The sequence below is a fragment of the Mytilus edulis genome, chromosome 9 (assembly GCF_963676685.1).
Source record: "Mytilus edulis chromosome 9, xbMytEdul2.2, whole genome shotgun sequence".
Lineage (NCBI taxonomy): Eukaryota > Metazoa > Mollusca > Bivalvia > Mytilida > Mytilidae > Mytilus > Mytilus edulis.
In genome coordinates, this window is record NC_092352.1 from 15,702,516 (window position 1) to 15,719,934 (window position 17,419).

Below are 17,419 nucleotides of genomic sequence, written 5' to 3' on the forward strand. Positions count from 1 at the left end.
TTGACAACTGTAGATCACCATACGTCCTTCAACAATGAGCAAAGCACTTTCTTCTTGCTTAATCTTTGGTGTTGTGTTTTGTGTACTGTTGTTTGTTCTTTCATCGTTTTTCTGGTGTTATCTTTATTTGCCATGGCATTGTCAGTTTGTTTTCGACTTATTAGTTTGAATATCCCTTAATTATCTTTTTCCTCTCTTTCAAAAGACGTCAGTTAATAAAAAAAAAACAGTTATCAGTGAGCAGTTACCGCATAACTAACCTTCCAAAAAGAATTGTCGTTCATCTGAAGACGTTAGAATGCCAAGGTTACACTACATTAGGGATGAATGAATTATCATTGCATTGCTATCATTATAATCATTATCATTGTTTATTATTCTATTTCAAATAACAACAATACAAAACTCATATTTAATATATTTGTAATGAAAGAAAAGATAGTTTAACAATGAAAATCTCGTTTATTTTATTTGTTTTATTTACATAAGCTCAATTTTTCGTCAATGACATCGGAACTTAAGAAAGTGAAGTAAATATATAATTCAGCTGTGTCAATGTGATAATGGCCATATGAAACTGTGAAAGAGAATTCTACCATGTCAACTATGATGAGTATCACATGAAATACATACATAAGTAATGCTTAAAGGTTGCTTTTCATACTGGTTGCTTATGGTGACATTAAGGAATATGTTAATTAACCAGCTTGGACTAAACTAGAAAATAAATTTTAAGATACAAAGATAGAATAACAATTTACAAAATAATAACAAGTGTGGTGGTATCAAAACAAACAAAAGATCAGAGTACCTATTTTAATTCATGTTGATTGACGTAAGCTGTAGCTTCTTCTGTATTTCCTATTAACTTTGATAAACACTAGTCCAAATAAAAGTTAACATTGTGTATAATGACCACTCTCTGTAAAATGGGCACAGATGTCCATTAACCACGTGACATCCGTTGATAAAAAAACTGAGTTTTGAGTAATCGCAGGTTCTTTCGACAGTTTGTATTGCTTATTATTTTATATTTGACAATTATTTTCAAATGAACCTGCACCAGAATATAGAATCATTTTCATAACAGTGCGGACAATCGGAATACATATTTTGGTAATAATACTATATCATTTACCTTTAACTTGTTTGTCATCTGCTATCGATAACAGTGATGTTACGCTCACTCAGTCTGTCAGAGGCCTTCAAGTGGGAATTTAAATAGAATAATGGAGTAAAGTACATGCAGGTGCAGGAGAGGAAAATAAGGAAAATTTAATTTTTCAACACACAAGTTTAAGTTCTCTACTAGTTATTTAGGCATTTATAACCTTTGGAGACCCCACAGTTAAAATGTCTATAACACAAACGATATGACAACTGGGCGTGGCAGACGAACATTCACCTTATCTGACCCAGTCAATTGATAACCTGAGCGCCATAAATTAAAATGTCCACGCTGTTATGAAAATGATTCTATATGCATTAAAATGAAAGCATAATAACCTATTTACACCGTTAAATTTACCGACATATATCACGTGATAGAATCATCTGGGTTCTGTGTTGGAAGTCTTACATAATAGTGACCATTATCGTGTTTGGCTACTTGTGATTGGCTGTTTTCAGGAAGATCAATCATTACAGCATTCGTATAACTAGAGGAACGTTTTAATGATCGCCTGTTCCAACGAGGATTGTCAATATTCGTTAATTGTACTTTAATCGATTCATCAGAACCATGTCTAATATGTCTTTGTTTAAAAGCTTCATTAGCTGAACTAGGAGAATGTTCCTCTTTCGCTTTGTTTTCAATATCATTATGAATTTGTACATGTCTGTTTAATGATAACGCAGGTACCCCATTAAGCTTATGGTTCTCTCGACATGAACCTTTTACTGTTGTCACAGTTCTGTAAAAAAGAAACATGAGTCAGACATTATCACCAGTTATCATACAATCATCGGACTTTAAAAACTAACTTAATTTGCATAGGAATCGTTTCCGGTATTTTTTCTACATCTCCTTCCCTCAATTCATTTTTTCCTTCTTTTTTTAATCATCTTTGTTCGAATATATCCAAGTGGAATAACGAGTTAAGAACATCGGTAATTTACTGTCGCCTTTTATTTGACTTTAACCAGTCTTATATAATTAGATTTTGTTATTATATTGCTAATGGTTTCATCATGCATCTTTTCTCAGAACGTTTTTCAGTTTAAAACAAATTCAGTTTTTAAAATTTGTAATTATTATCGACTCTTCATAATGCCTTAAAAAATTCCCGATTGTGTCACTTCAAATAAGAAATATTTTAGAGAAGCGTTCTTTTTTATGTACAGATTTTTTTCTTTTCATCTGAAAATTATTTAGAATTTTTATTCAAACATAGATGCCCTTCCTATCGGCAGTGTTTTAGGGGACAACCATTTTGATTTTCCTGAAGCAAGGAGCTTTTTTTATGGATTAATTTTTCATTTTTATCTGATGTTACAGAAATAATTTTTTTCGCGCCTTTTTCCATCAATCTGAACCCCCACTCTCGATAATCAAATGGTTCTCCCTTTCTGATCACTAGTTCCGTTTCCTTCTATTATCATTTTAAGTTTCTAAAAGTCTTACCGTAGTTGGTTTTGTAACTTCTGAATTTTTAACAATGATAAATCTAGCTCGTGCTTTGTTTTCCATATCTGAAGTTCACACACAGCGTTTTTACATTTGTGCTTTCTGTGTATATCTAATGCCTCCCTGACTGACTGTTCAAAGTTCAATGATTTTCCCATACTCTAAAATTGCCATTATAATAATGATATACTTATATTACATAAAAAAGTGTATAGTCGTAGTAAAATACTAGAGAAGATCACAAATTGATTAAAATCGAAGATTGTAAAATTAATAAATTATTAAAAAAATTCCTGTTTTGAAAGTTTTTAATATGTTTACCCCTATTCTAAATCAGGATCTCATTAGTGCTTTTCAATTACTGTTCATGTTTCTTGTTCTGTTGCAAATTTGGTTACGTAAGTGGACATTTTTTGTTTTTTCGTTGAATTTATACATCAGAGTGAATAAAACAAAAACCAATGTGCTTGGCAAAAAACGCATCAAATACAGAAACATACATGTAGCTATCATGATGGTGTATGAAATAAAATTCAAATGCGTAAACTAGGTGTCTAGCTATTAACTGACTCGTCAAATTCACAAGTTTATGCTCTGTGACGAACGACATGTTTAGCTTGTAACACGGTGTTGCGCTTGTTTAATTTTGATGACGTACGTGTTCTCGTGACGTCTATAGGTTACTTTTCGTTGGTGTGGTGTGTTGCCTCATTTGACATTAAAACCGCAATATGTTTCTTCTTATTCATGGAATAATACAGAATACAGAAAATGATAAAGATAATAATAAAAAAACCAATTCAGATGTCGGTATTATTGATAATTCATTTTCAAAAGATTATTTGGCTTACTAGTCGTTAATAACGTGATTTGTTACCCAAAACAATGCAAAATAGTCTATATATCGAGAACTAGATTGACGATCTTGTTGATGATAAATTATATCATGGGAATTGAATTTTCCAACCCATCTATACTATTTGTAAAACTAGACAATACTAATAACATTACCAAATAGACATAAAAGTAGAAAAAGGATGGTTATAACGGGGAAAAAAAGAAAAGAATTGGTTTTCCAACTAATCCTAAATATATTATCATTAAGGATGATTATATACTACAGTTGACATACTACCTTTAAGGTTAACGGTCATATGGATTAATTTGGTACGGAAAACGTAGACATATGGGTCACGGAGCTTTGTTTTATCTACTAGTTGCGCATTATTATCAGATGATGTATAGATAATAAATTAAATAACATGTTTTGTGTAAAATAAAAAGAAAACTTAACGATAAATAAGATATGAGACCATAGCTCTTGTAATCTACTTAATCTTTCTATAAAAAAAGTGCACCTTACTCGTTCGTTTGTTTTTCTTATTTTCGAATTTGCTGTACATTCTTTATAAAATTGAATTTTTTAATTGTTTGGATTGAAATAATAAGATAAACCTTTGATTTTCTGTCCAAAAATCTGCACATTTCAGAAAGATGTAGACTGTCTTCAAAATCTTTGATGGCGGAAGTTCCTCGATCTTCCATGATTAGACAATTAAAGAAAAAAATGAAATCATATTCCATCGATATTTCATGTACATGCATACTTACCAAGCTTATTAGTGCACAACATCCACTTTTATCATAACGTCGCAGACAACTTCTACCAAATTTAAAATATATATGCTCTAGAAGAAGGAGTAAACTTCCAAGAAGCATACCACCAGCTAGTAATATAAAGGCGCTGGTGAAGTTTAAGATACCAATATTTTGACTGTGTTGACCTCGCTTTTGCTTCCTATGGCAAGCACCTGCTAACCAGAATTTCCTTAACCGTTCCAATTCCCCTAAAACAAAACAAAAAACACTTTATTACAAGTTATATAAAAAAGAATATGTGGTATGATTGTCAATGAGACAACTCTTCATAAGAGATATATAAAAGGTCCTACCTTAATTAGGAAAACTCAAAGTCAAAACTTCGAAAGTAAATTATAAAGCAAATAGCTTAAATAATTGTACGTTTACATAGGCTGTCTAAATTGTAGTTCTTGATTTTAGCGTCTTCACAATAAATGTAAGATAACGATACACTGAATGAATTCAGTAATATTGCATTTAAATCAAGTTACAAGCAACTTTTGTCACATTTGCATATTTCCTAAGATTTAGTTCGCTTTTCTATTTACTAACTTTGAAATTTGCCTTTTTTTTTCTTGTGTTTTTGTTTTGACAATATGTTATCAGAACAACGCATACTATGTTTAGAATTGTTACCATTTTCCTGTAATTCTAATATTATTTCATTGATCTCAGCCATCAGATCTGATCCTTTGGGAACACCTATTCCATATCCTGTCATAGCATATCTCTCCCCTACTGTGATTAAATTACAATCTTTGTCTATACCAACTTGGTACTCTAATGGTGTAGCATCATATATGAAAGCGTCAATCTTCCTATGGTGAAATTAAATCTCAAAGTAATTACAGATAAAAAGGATGTATTGCAGTTGTGAAAAAATGAGCAATCTTATAAGAATTTCTGATATAATCAGTTTTATATTTATGAACTTTAGCTTGGCCAACGCAAAATTATCAATAATATTAGCAGCAGAATAATTGATTATTAAAATATTACTTAATTTTACTATCAAGATAAAATGCAGAACTTCAATTAAACTAATAAAACTTTGATAAATCATACGAAAGTTTGAGTTTCAATTTTATGAAAATGTGGAAAGATTTTTTTGGTTGAAACTGTAATAATTAACGTTCTACAATTATTGTTGAGTCTTTGTGTCTTGTATTTCATGCAATATCTGTATCTCTCCATTCACTATTTGCATTATGTTCCTCGAATTTCATACGGCAACATTGCATTAAGTGACCTTTTCTGCCATTGCTACGGAAAAGGTATAAAACAATATACTGGAGGGAAATAAAGAACTAAAAGATGAAGGCGACAGACAAAAGAAGGCAGACACACAGACAGACAGACTGAAGAAGACAGACAATAACATACCTAAAAGTAAACAGAGTAAAAGACCAACATAAAAAAATCAGACACAAAAACATAAGATTGAGAAGCACAAGCCAAACAAAGTGATTTGATATTTGTATGAGGGTATTCTAAATTCCTTCTATAATTGAATGTTTCTTATCCTTTTTTCTTCTTTTAAGTTGCATTCTCCTTTTGTATATTGTTCTTCCAATGATTTACGTCGAATGTCACATTGATAGTGTCTATTCAATACAAAAGAAACAAAGATATCCACAAGAACTTACTGTGCTTTCAAAGACTCTATGCCCTCGGCTACTGTGGGTTTATTATATGTTTTCATGTATGTGAACATCTGTTTGTGATTCTGTCTCAAGTTCTCTTCTGTACTACCATTTGGTACTGTAGCGAACTTAAAGGGAGGCTTCAAGGAATTAGGATTTCTTAGCTGCAATGGTAAAATACAGGTTATCAATTACTTCAGCTGCTTTTATTATGACTAAATTACACGAATAATATATCTACATAAGAATTTCACGATGCAATCTCAGATCTGTTTCAACTCTTATTGTTCGAAAGTATATGCGTTTTGTGTGTTTCTTTGTTTGATTGTTAATGTGTTTTTGTTTGTTTGCTTTTGCTTTTGCTTTTGCATTTGTTTTTGTTTTATGTTTTTTTTCTTTTTTTTAGGGGGGGGGGGGGGGGGCGGTGGTTCGTGTTTACATTACATGAATAATATAATCAATTATTAAATAATAAGCGACATCATTTTACAGATATAATCTATTCCTCGGAAAACTATTAAACATTTATTAATAAAGGCCAAATTTACATCAGAATAGTGCCAAATTATAAAAAAAATTATGTGACAAGCTTTAATGTATAAATGGAAGAGAGAAAGTGGTGTAAAAATAAGGTTAAAATGTATGAAAGAAATTTAGCATGAAGCTTAAAACAGTTGCAACTGCCTCAGGCAAATTTCACCTTGTAAAATATTTGTTTTGTAGTCTGAATGTTTAAAGTATTTAACTTGACAAACTTTTGATTTCAATTGATTTGCATTAAAACGCATTCAGCTACATACATTGATGAATTCTATATTGCAACAAAATGTCAGTTAACAATGCTAAAGTATTATTTTGAAATATCAGATACTGAATTTGGTAATGAAAGTATTTAGCTTATATGCACGACTGAAATATCTCCCATCTCATTTCGTAAGAACAAGTTGGCAGGAATCTTTTCAAGTAACAAACAAACAAACAATTTACCCGCCAATCCGTGATACCAGATAACTTATAATACTCGTCTTTTGTTATCATGAAGGCAGCAAGATTAGCAGTATAACTTGCAAGGAAAACCAGCGCAAACAAAGCCCACACATTAGTCATGAATCTACTGGCCACTCCTCGGGGATTATCTGTTGAAACCGAGGCTCCGAACAACATAGACCAAATCAACCAAAAAGACCGGAATAAAGAAAATTTGTGATCTGAAAATACAAAGTATACATTATAAGGAGACACATTTATGATAAAAAAAAAATATGCATTAAGGTCTGCAATATAAAATTGAAAATATATAGTCATAAACTAATAAAAAAAAATATATATATTCATGCGACGTTTCAAGTTAAAAACTGACGTCTTATTATTGTCTAAAGGTATACTAAATGGCCGGTGCAGCGAAAATTCGTGCAATTTCGGCTTGCGAAGTCCCTTTTATTTTATTTTTACAACTAAACGAGTGTCCATCAAGAAATATTAACTTCATATTTTTTCCGACTCCCACAACAATCTTCAAATCATATTTTATCTATTTTTATGAGAGCTATTCATATATATTTGAAGAAGACTTTTAACCTAAATAATGGAACTATATAATATCCTTGTGTTTAAGTATTACATCGATATTTGTCTGAACACTTAAATCAAAATTCGAATAGTCTATCATTTGATGAATTAGAAACAGCAATATAATTTAGCTCAACTTGAAGCTTTATACAATAATTAGAGGATCTTTGACAATAGTCTGACACATGAATAAGGTTTGTACAAATATGATGCCATCAAGAAATGACATTATAACCTTTTATGCCAAACGATAGAATGACTTCAATTTCTTAATACTATTTATCCTCGAAATTGGAAAAATATTTGATTATTATTGTACCAAACATTTGGTTTAGTATTCAATTACATTAATTGCAATCATTTTATTTTAAGTGTTGCTAGCTGATAGCACCAGTGCTTTGGTTTATTCGATGGCTCCGTTTTTCACTATGATAAACTTGTTAAAATTTTATTCTAAAACTGCAATTAATCTATAATGCATCAATAACGATATATAATTCGTATGAAGTTGTATCAGACATTAATATGAATTATGGAAGTAACAAATTACTTTTTGATTGTTGCAGCTAAAATTGGAACTATAGCTTAACAGTTGATCTCGAAATGCATCCACGAGTCTTTATAAAACAAAATTAAGTCAACAAATATTTGATAATCATTTTGTGTTATGTAACTTACTCTTCACAAACAAAGCATTATCTGAGCACAATGTGTGAACAGCTATGCACGAGAACAGTTTGAGGAGCCATCAATAAACATGGATGTTCTAGAGTATAAAAACAAAAGGGTTTCTACTTTAAGTGGTTAAGTTCATATTTATAAATTAACTCTTCACAAAACTTAATTTTAAAATATTAAGGCTTTTCTACCTCAGGAATAGATTACCTTAGCTGTATTTCACAAAACTTTTAGGACTTTTTGGTCCTCAATACTCTTCAACTTCGTACTTTATTTGGCCTTTTTAACATTTTTTTATTTATAAGTCACTGATGAGTCTTTGTAGTCGAAACGCGCGTCTGGCGCAAATATAAAATTTCAATCCTGGTATCTGTGATGAGTTTATATATGTTCATATATAGAATTATTATAAGTAAATTAATGCGATAAAACAGAATGTAAATTTCAGTAAACACAAAACGCTTTCAATTTAGTTCTTGACTCGTTTATACAAAAAAAAAACACTTCCATTCCCTCAAAGATCGATCTGTCATTGTCGTGACTCACTGTTAAGTATATTTTGTTATTTAAATAACATGAAGCTTCGATCGTTGATCATTAAACGACCTAAGATAAAAAAAAAATTTTGATATCAAACGCATTATCATAATTTTGTACTCTTCAACCTTAAAGAGGGGTAAGCTATGGGATATGAAAAAAAATAATATATGATTTTTGTTTGTCCAATCATTAATGAAAGTGAAATAATAATTCGCTTTTAGCTATCAGTTTGGTTAAATTTTGTCAAAATAAGTTAAGAAATATCGCTGATAAATTATTCACTTGCAAGTGAATAATTAGACCTCATTAAACGCATATTCATATAATGTTCAGTTTAACTGCAGAGCAAGGGATTGGTTTTGCATGTATTAAGCGCGTTTCGTCACCAAAAGGAAAAGAATGTCAACATTGGAAGTGAAACAAATGTGAACTTTTTCGTTGACCACCCATTAAAAAACATATTCTTATGCAGATAAAAACGATGATAAACTCATGTTTTGTTTACTTATGCCTTAGTATTAAACAGACCTAGAAAAAATCAATTGCAAGAGGTTGCAATCTATATATATTTATATTTATGCTTGTATCGGGTTTTGTAACTGTCGGCAGTCTTCGGAGGTTATCTCGAGTGAAAAATACATGGCGTCTAGACTAAAATCACCTTAGAATGTAGATATATATTATCAACTCTATGCATTGTTAATTGATTTATTTACGTTTTATGATGTTATAGACCAAATTTGAAAGTTTGAATCAAAGCGGTTATTATGAGTTTGGCAGTCAACATTGCTATCAAACAGAAAAGAAAAGACGTAAAGTTATAACGTTTGAAAAGTTTAAAATAGTTATTTCTTTTTTCTATCTTTCTCATCATTTTGTTATGTGTTTTAACAGTCAATATGGTATGCCTAATTTTTAATAAATAACTTGCTTTTATCATTAGAAACCCCGTTCAATTATACCCGACACTACAATTTACCTCAAAGTTACCTCGCAAGCTTGTACGTCCTCTATTAAGGCCACTTGGACTTAACCATTCGTAAATGAAGATTGATGCTCCTGTAGCATGTACGCTGAACACCAATATTAGGCACCATGACGGGTAATCATACGGTTCTGCAAATGAACAAGCTTAGTTTTGAATATGATTTTTTTCAATATTTTTCTGTTCATAGACATCGTACAGAAAACTAGATATCATTTTCGTGCAATACAACATATTTGAGAATGGGTCATATAGCATAATGCTGAACTGAACACATTTTATAGAAAACGACCTTCAAACAAATTTGCATTTTTTTCATAATTTTCAAACGAATATCAAAATTGATTTTAAATAAGTATTGTATTTATCAAAATGAAATTTACACTTACATTTTTTCACTAGTTTTGTTTTGTGATGTTCAGGATCCTCAACTCTCACAATAAACAGAACAGTTAAAAAGAGAGTTGTGGATTATACATCAATGACATCATTGCAGTATTTTCAAAACACAATAAAACGGTTTCCGCATTTCTACAAAGCTTATTGTTTATAAAAGTATATTATTAAATAATATAAAATTTCAATGCTGGTATCTCTGATAAGTTTATTTACAACCACTGGGTCGATGCCACTGATGGGGAGTTTTTATTTCCGAGGGTATCACCAGCCCAGTAGTCAGCACTTATGTGTTGACTTGCTTTATCATTGAAATGTTCAAATTATAAATTAACTGTTTACAAAACTTTGAATTTTTGAAATACTAAGGCTTTTCTATCTCCAGAATAGATTACCTTAGCTGTATTTGGCAAAACTTTTAGGAGCTTTTGGTCCTCAATGCTCATCAACTTCGTACTTCATTTGGCCCTTTTAACATATTTTTTTTATATGAGCGTCACTGATGAGTCTTTTGAAGACGAAACGCACGTCTGGCGCAAATATCAAATTGTAAGTTTTATAACTTTTTTTGAAAGCACACATATATAAGAGGAGGAATTGTTTTCTACCACACACACTAAATACAAGTTATGACTATTATACCTAGGAAAGCAGTGGGTGATATAGCACCCTTTCGAATGGATACAATGATTGTAATTCCTGTCTCAAGGAATGGTATAGAAAATTCTATATGTTCATTTCGTGCTGGTGTTATTTTTAAAGATGTCAGCACCATATCTGCTTTCCGATCCTTCACCTCTTTAATCAGACCGTTCCACTCACCAGTTACCTATAATATAAGCAAATGTTATGTTAAGAATGTTTAGATTTTCAAATTTCAATAATTATATTCTAGACGAAAATTTTAAACAGCAAAGGTTATTTTTTTAATTAAGAAATCATTACTCCTTGTATTCTTTGAAAAAATTAGTCGACTTTTAAAGTCAACAGATTCATTTTATATTTCTGACTATCATTTTCAAGTCTTTTATAACTAAAGCAATTCATACTTAAGGTCAAAATTTGATTATGTAGTTTTACTTCAAAATGTTATTTATTTTCATGTTGATGGGTTTCTTTCTTATTGACAAACAGCAATAGAACTATCAAAATGTAAAACATAATATCACACTGCATGGTAAATTAAAAAAAAGGAATAACCATACAACAAAAGTTTTCAACCAATGGAACGAGTGAAAAAACTAAACGGTGATATTCTTGAGTTGGTACAGGCAGAACAAAATGTGGGTTTAACCAGAATTTATAGCTGGCTTGCAAATATGTATAGTCACGATTTTTATTAACTTTTATTTTAACATTTGTCACAAATGCCACTAACTTGTACTATTATCCTTTTATGTAACAAATTCCCCAAGCCTCCGCACTTTATATAATGTAATAAAAAGGAATTGTTCACAAGAGAAATGCCATTTTGATACCAATTAAATTTGTTCCTCTAAGCTTAAAGAAGCACTTGTCAGCATGTAGTGAAAACTATCCCCATCTGTACCCTTGTCTTTACGCTGTTAAAGAGCTTAATTTCTTAGCACATTGACAATACAAAACGATGTGTTCTCCTTAAACTTAATTGATTACGCTTCATTTTGTACCAATGAGTTTTGTAATCCGTATCGTCTAACGTTTAAAACTACTTCAACCAATTTCTTTAAAATCGTTACTAATTTGACGTAAAATCTTATTGAAACAAATCAATTTCACAAATTAGGTATCACATTTATCAACTTTGAGCAACACTATTAATTGTTTGAAAACCATTATCGTTTTGTAGGCTAGAATTGTATAGTTTGTGTCTTTGAATATTATAGGCACTTCTGGCAAGACAATTTCATTCTTCAGTCGCTTTAATAGAATGAAAACTTTTGAATCGATCTTTTATTTGAGGTCATGCATTTAAACTTCCTGTTTCAGCAGATTCCAATGAATAAAAGAGTTTTTTTTCAATAACAATACTTTAACAATAAACTACCTGGTCAGGAAGGCCCCATGTTTGATCTGGGACTTCGTAAAAATCGTAATCAAATTTCATCTCTGTGCTGAGAATCTTCAATAGGTCAACACATAACCCGGCGCAGCATCGCAAAACTGTGTCGTTTGCTAAGGTACTATCGTTTCCGCTGAAAAAGAATAACACAATATCAATCATGTCAGTGGTTTCAGTACAAAATGAAGTATTAACATGATCTAAACATGGTCTGTAGAAGTTCTCTACATATACCCATATCCTTTTTTCTTACTTTAAATGTATAATATGAGGCAGGCATTACCTGTGAATGTGGACGAAGTCTGTATGATTTTTTTTTTAATTCAAACATGTTAAAATAAACGGAAATACCGTAACGTATCCGATTTTGGTTCTGTTGTTAGGGATTTAGTTGTGACGTTATTTAAGTCATGACGTCATATTCAATGTAAACAAAGAAACGCTTTCATCAGGTAACGTTTTTTCATATCAAACAATTATTAAAAATGAATTAGTATTGAGTTCCAATCCTATATTTTACAATAATGATAAATATATATTGTATTCAAAGTCTCATGCAAACAAGACCGGAAAAAGGGAGTAAATTTCTGCGCAAATGCGGGGATTTAAAAAAGTCTGAAAAAAAGATAACGATTTTGAATTCATTATTATATAGAAAAATTCGGGAAATTTTCACGATTTTTTTTTATTGATATTCTACCGTACTATGGGACTTCGTCCCCATATAATTATTGATAACCAAGTTAATTGTGACGATCATTTTCTTCTCTGCAAAACTGCGTGGTCGTATTTTTTTTTTCCATTTCAATGGTTCTGATATTTGACTTAGACATTACGCACGATATTGCGTCTCAAATGGTAACGTCATTTTTTTTCGTTTTACGGCGATTAATGATTATTGGGGATATTTTTTTTGTTGCGCTTGATTTTTTGTTTTGCTCATCTATATGGATACTTCTTAATGCTTGGTTGAACAGAATATGCATGAAATATTTCCACTTAATGTAACGTAAGCAACAAATAACAAAATATATCGTATTTGGGTATAAGTTTATATGAAATGAGAAGATATAAACGATATGCGTGCCAATGAGACAACTCTCTACCAGAGACTAATTGACATAAAACATAATAAAATGAAATGTTTCCCCATTTAGATCCGAAACAAGAAGAAGATAAATAATTTGCTTTAATTAAAAACCTTTGTCGGAAATAAACAGTTAAACGGGTCTTGCTTATAAAATTCACTTTACTTTCTTTAATAACGGAACAACTAGATTAAGAAATGAAACGATTGTCAGAATTTTGTTTTAATTATCTTCATCTCATATATTTACATGCTTTGTATGATATGCAGAGGTAAATAGCCACGATTCAGGTCCAATTTAATTTTCACTTTTTAGTTCTAAACATATGAATCTTATTGCAGAGAAATAAAAAAAAATCGCGGGTTTTGCGCTTCCCAAATTTGAAAATGTCAAAAAGACAATTTTTTATCCTCTCGTAATACACAATTTTTTCATAACTTAAGAGCCTCATCTAAACGAACAAACCAAGTCATCGGATGTAATTTTTTATCCTCTCGTAATACACAATTTTTTCATAACTTAAGAGCCTCATCTAAACGAACAAACCAAGTCATCGGATGTTTTTTTTTTATACTTTGTGGTCTTGTTGATAGTATCTGACTATCAAGAAAATTCTATCTGAGGAAATATATACAGATGATTCACCATAAATAGCTTCCCGAACGATAACGTTGAAAACGTATGAAAATCGTTAAGTGGACAAACCTGCAAGACATTTCATTTCTTTGAAAGTCGTTTGACCACGCAAATTATCAAAAGGTATGTAGCTGTTTTGTAGAGGTTAAGTAAACTTACTGAAAAGCACTATTTAGCATGCAACAAATCTGAATTTTCAATAAATTACGCCGCAAATGACAGTTTATTTGTAAAAAGCAGCGAAATCCGACATTAGACATCTTGCAAGACATTTTCAAGAAGCCGTTGCATTTTTATATGTGGTGTGAGTGCTGCAAAAATTCGATTTTAATAAGTTCTATCTATGTACTTTTGTGAGCATAATTTAGACTAACGAAATTCCATATAATTTCATATTTTGAAACCTTTAATTTTGATAACTTAATGTTTTCCTAAATCTGACCACAATGAACACTATTTGTTTTTGCCAAAATATAGCGTTGGTCGTTATAGGAACCCATGTTCAGTAATATTGTAATACTTTATATATACAATCTTATTATTTACCTGTCTAGTCTAAATTTTTATATTACTTAACTGTTATGATTTTATAGAAAAGCTGTTTATTAGTGTGGACTGGTTGAGTTATACGGTATTGACGCAATAACGTGCGTAACGTCTAAACAAACAAAACCACACCGAGTATTGACTAAAATAACGATAATACAATACGTGTGATTAAAAACAATATAACACCATTTTGTTTTTTAAATCAGTTTTTGTTAAAGTAAGAGTAATAGAAATTGAGGTGGTGTGTGAATTTGACTCTGCCTAAAAAATATAAATGCCTTGATATTGTTTATTATTTGTCTTTCATAAACAAATGAACTACTTTCTAATATCCATCAAATCGTCTTTCGATGAAAAAACTACAAGCAGTTGAAATATTTCAATATACTGCATCATGATAATAGTCTTCAATATTGACGAGTAGCACTGAATAACATTTTGATTTTATAGAGACATGAAAACAAAAAAATTGATGTAAAGCATTTAAGATCCTTTTACATTAATAATATGATAGTTCCAGTAGATTTAAACAACTTTCCATAAAACAAATGTGTTTAGCTTTATCTGTTTTAATTGGAATATGTACATGATTTACATGCAAATATCATATTGTTCATCAGAATGAGTAGTTTTGCATTTCAGTTTTTGGTAAATCGTGTAAGCATCAAATTACCTGCTAGGCAGTTCTTTAGTCGCAATAACTTTATATTTTTAATGTGTCAATGAAACAGCATGGGATACAAAGAAAATTATTCAAATAGATAAACAATGAACCTTTAAACAAATCTTAGTGCTTTTATACGCAAGTGACAAATCCAATTTGATAGTTATTAAAATGAACATTCAAGACATGATAACGATATCAAAAGTGTTAAAAAACCTATTTATTTATTACGCAATTTTGGCATATCAATTAATATCTCATGAAAGATACCCCTGACAATCTGTAAATTACAAACAAAATTTATGGGCCCTGAAAACCTTAATCAATAATTCAGTTATCAGTTGAAATTAATGCATTTATCTTAAATTTCTCTGCTCCATATTTTCCAGACATTGGATCTAGAGATAGTGATTTTATGTGAATAAAATTGCCAGCCTAACCATAAATTGTGTTGGGAGATTCGGATCTTTTTAAGATGTCATCATCTACTAACAGAATTTATATGTTTTCTTCTTTTTCAAAGAAAAAAACAACAAGAAAAACTATGATTTTCAAACGTCTATTTTTGTGATTTCATTTTTGTTTAAAATGATCTTCAATATGTATTAATAGTTTTGTATACGTCAATAATCGAGCAGTTAGATTATTATTTTTGTCTCTGTGTATTAGTTATCTTTATTCCTTTTCCGAATAATTAGGTAAATGACAAAATTAACAAGATTTTTCTATTACAGGATATTCTTAAAATTGTTATTATGTTCATGCAAAATAAATTGTACGGATTTTAACACAAAGCCTTTCGGAAATCAAAATCCTGATACGTAAATCCAGCAATGTTAGTAGTTTGTCTAAGATCAAACATTATATTACCTCCTTTACATTTATTGAAATATGATTGGTTAAAAGCAATCGCGTGGAGACCGTGTATATTCCATATTGTATTAGAAGGCCGGGCTTATTTAAATACACAGTAACTACTTGTGTCACATCCATTTATAAATACAACACGGTGTTATTGACAAATCTTAAAGGTTTCAAAAGACCAAAAAATTGATGAAGAACACTTTTAAAACGCATTTAAAACTAATAAGTTATTATTATTGGCATTTGTTCTTGTACAGATCAATGGTAGTAGGTTCTTCATACTAACAAAATTGAAGACCTGATCACGTTGATAGGCCACTAATCTTAATACATATGTTAAGATAGGCGGTTAGATAAATGCTTTACATAGTGTGTGTGTGATCTAATACGATATATATGAAGTAAGTAAATTTCATATGGAATTTACTGACCCCATATACACTGGGGTAAAGCTGATGACCGTAACTGCATTCACGGTCATCCCAAGATGTCGGATGAAAAAATAGGTCAGTATCTGTATTGTCTGTAACAGTGTTTCTATATCATTTTCTTTACAAAGGAGACATTGATACGATGTAAATTTATAAAAGACTTACACGGAAATCACAAATTACTTCCGAGAAATGTGCATTAAACAGGAAATTCGATCAAAAAAAATCGCTAAGATGACCGTAAATCACAATCAAGATGACCGTAACAGAATCAGCAATTCATAACAAGGGTGACCGTAATTGGTTAATAGATGACCGTAATTTGTATAGAATGACCGTAATTTCTAAAAGATGACCGTAACTTTTTAAGGATGATCGTCAATTCTAAGAAATATCCGTATTTGTAAAACTACTTTTTTTGTATCATATGATTAATGGTGTTGATATAAAACGTATTTATATAAGAGTATTATCCTACAGGTAGGAGAAAATAAGACGTGCTTTCAATACAAAGTTCACCATTTTATCTTTTTTACGGTAGAGGTTATAATTTTTAAAATGAACATACAACAAAACATGCACATGAAAAAGTGGGGGAAACATGCAACAAAAGCGCGATTAAATGACACCTTACAAGTGTAATAAAAAAAAGTGTGCTGCACAGCCTCTAATTAAAAGCCAAAAGATTTTTTTTTATTTCTGGAATTCCTTGTAATGACATATAATAAATGCACCTTTTTTTTAAAATGCCAATGGATGTACACCCATTGATATTATATCGTCTTTGATTTGTCTTCTATTTTGTCTTGCAAGTAAAATAACAGAACCTGTTTTTAAAATACTACGACCAAACTAGTGAAGGCGAGCTCAAGCAAAATAGATCCTTAAAATAGTCTTGTGCGTATAGCGTATCACAAGGGGCAGGGGCGGATTAAGCCATTTCCAAAAAAGGGGGGTCCCGACCCAGGGTAAAGGAGGTTCAAACTATGTGTCCCCATTCAAATGCACTGATCGGTAAATAAAAAAGGGGTTCCAACCCCCGGAACCCCCCCCCCCCCCCCCTTGGAT

The 17,419-nt window shown here is 30.8% G+C and overlaps 1 protein-coding gene across 1 annotated transcript in view; it reads right to left on the bottom strand.

The window, feature by feature from the left end:
• Positions 1-442: 442 nt before the first annotated feature.
• Positions 443-17,419, bottom strand: part of LOC139487697 (glutamate receptor ionotropic, NMDA 2B-like) — a 55,441-nt gene continuing 38,464 nt past the window's right edge. The window contains exons 9-17 of the mRNA XM_071272684.1: positions 12,105-12,252; positions 10,721-10,907; positions 9,688-9,813; positions 6,898-7,118; positions 5,914-6,074; positions 4,904-5,085; positions 4,238-4,473; positions 2,624-2,787; positions 443-1,913 (exon numbers count right to left, since the gene is read on the bottom strand). Coding sequence (XP_071128785.1) covers positions 1,538-1,913; positions 2,624-2,787; positions 4,238-4,473; positions 4,904-5,085; positions 5,914-6,074; positions 6,898-7,118; positions 9,688-9,813; positions 10,721-10,907; positions 12,105-12,252 — 1,801 coding nt within the window. The 3' untranslated portion in view covers positions 443-1,537. The remainder of the gene's footprint in view (positions 1,914-2,623; positions 2,788-4,237; positions 4,474-4,903; positions 5,086-5,913; positions 6,075-6,897; positions 7,119-9,687; positions 9,814-10,720; positions 10,908-12,104; positions 12,253-17,419) is intronic.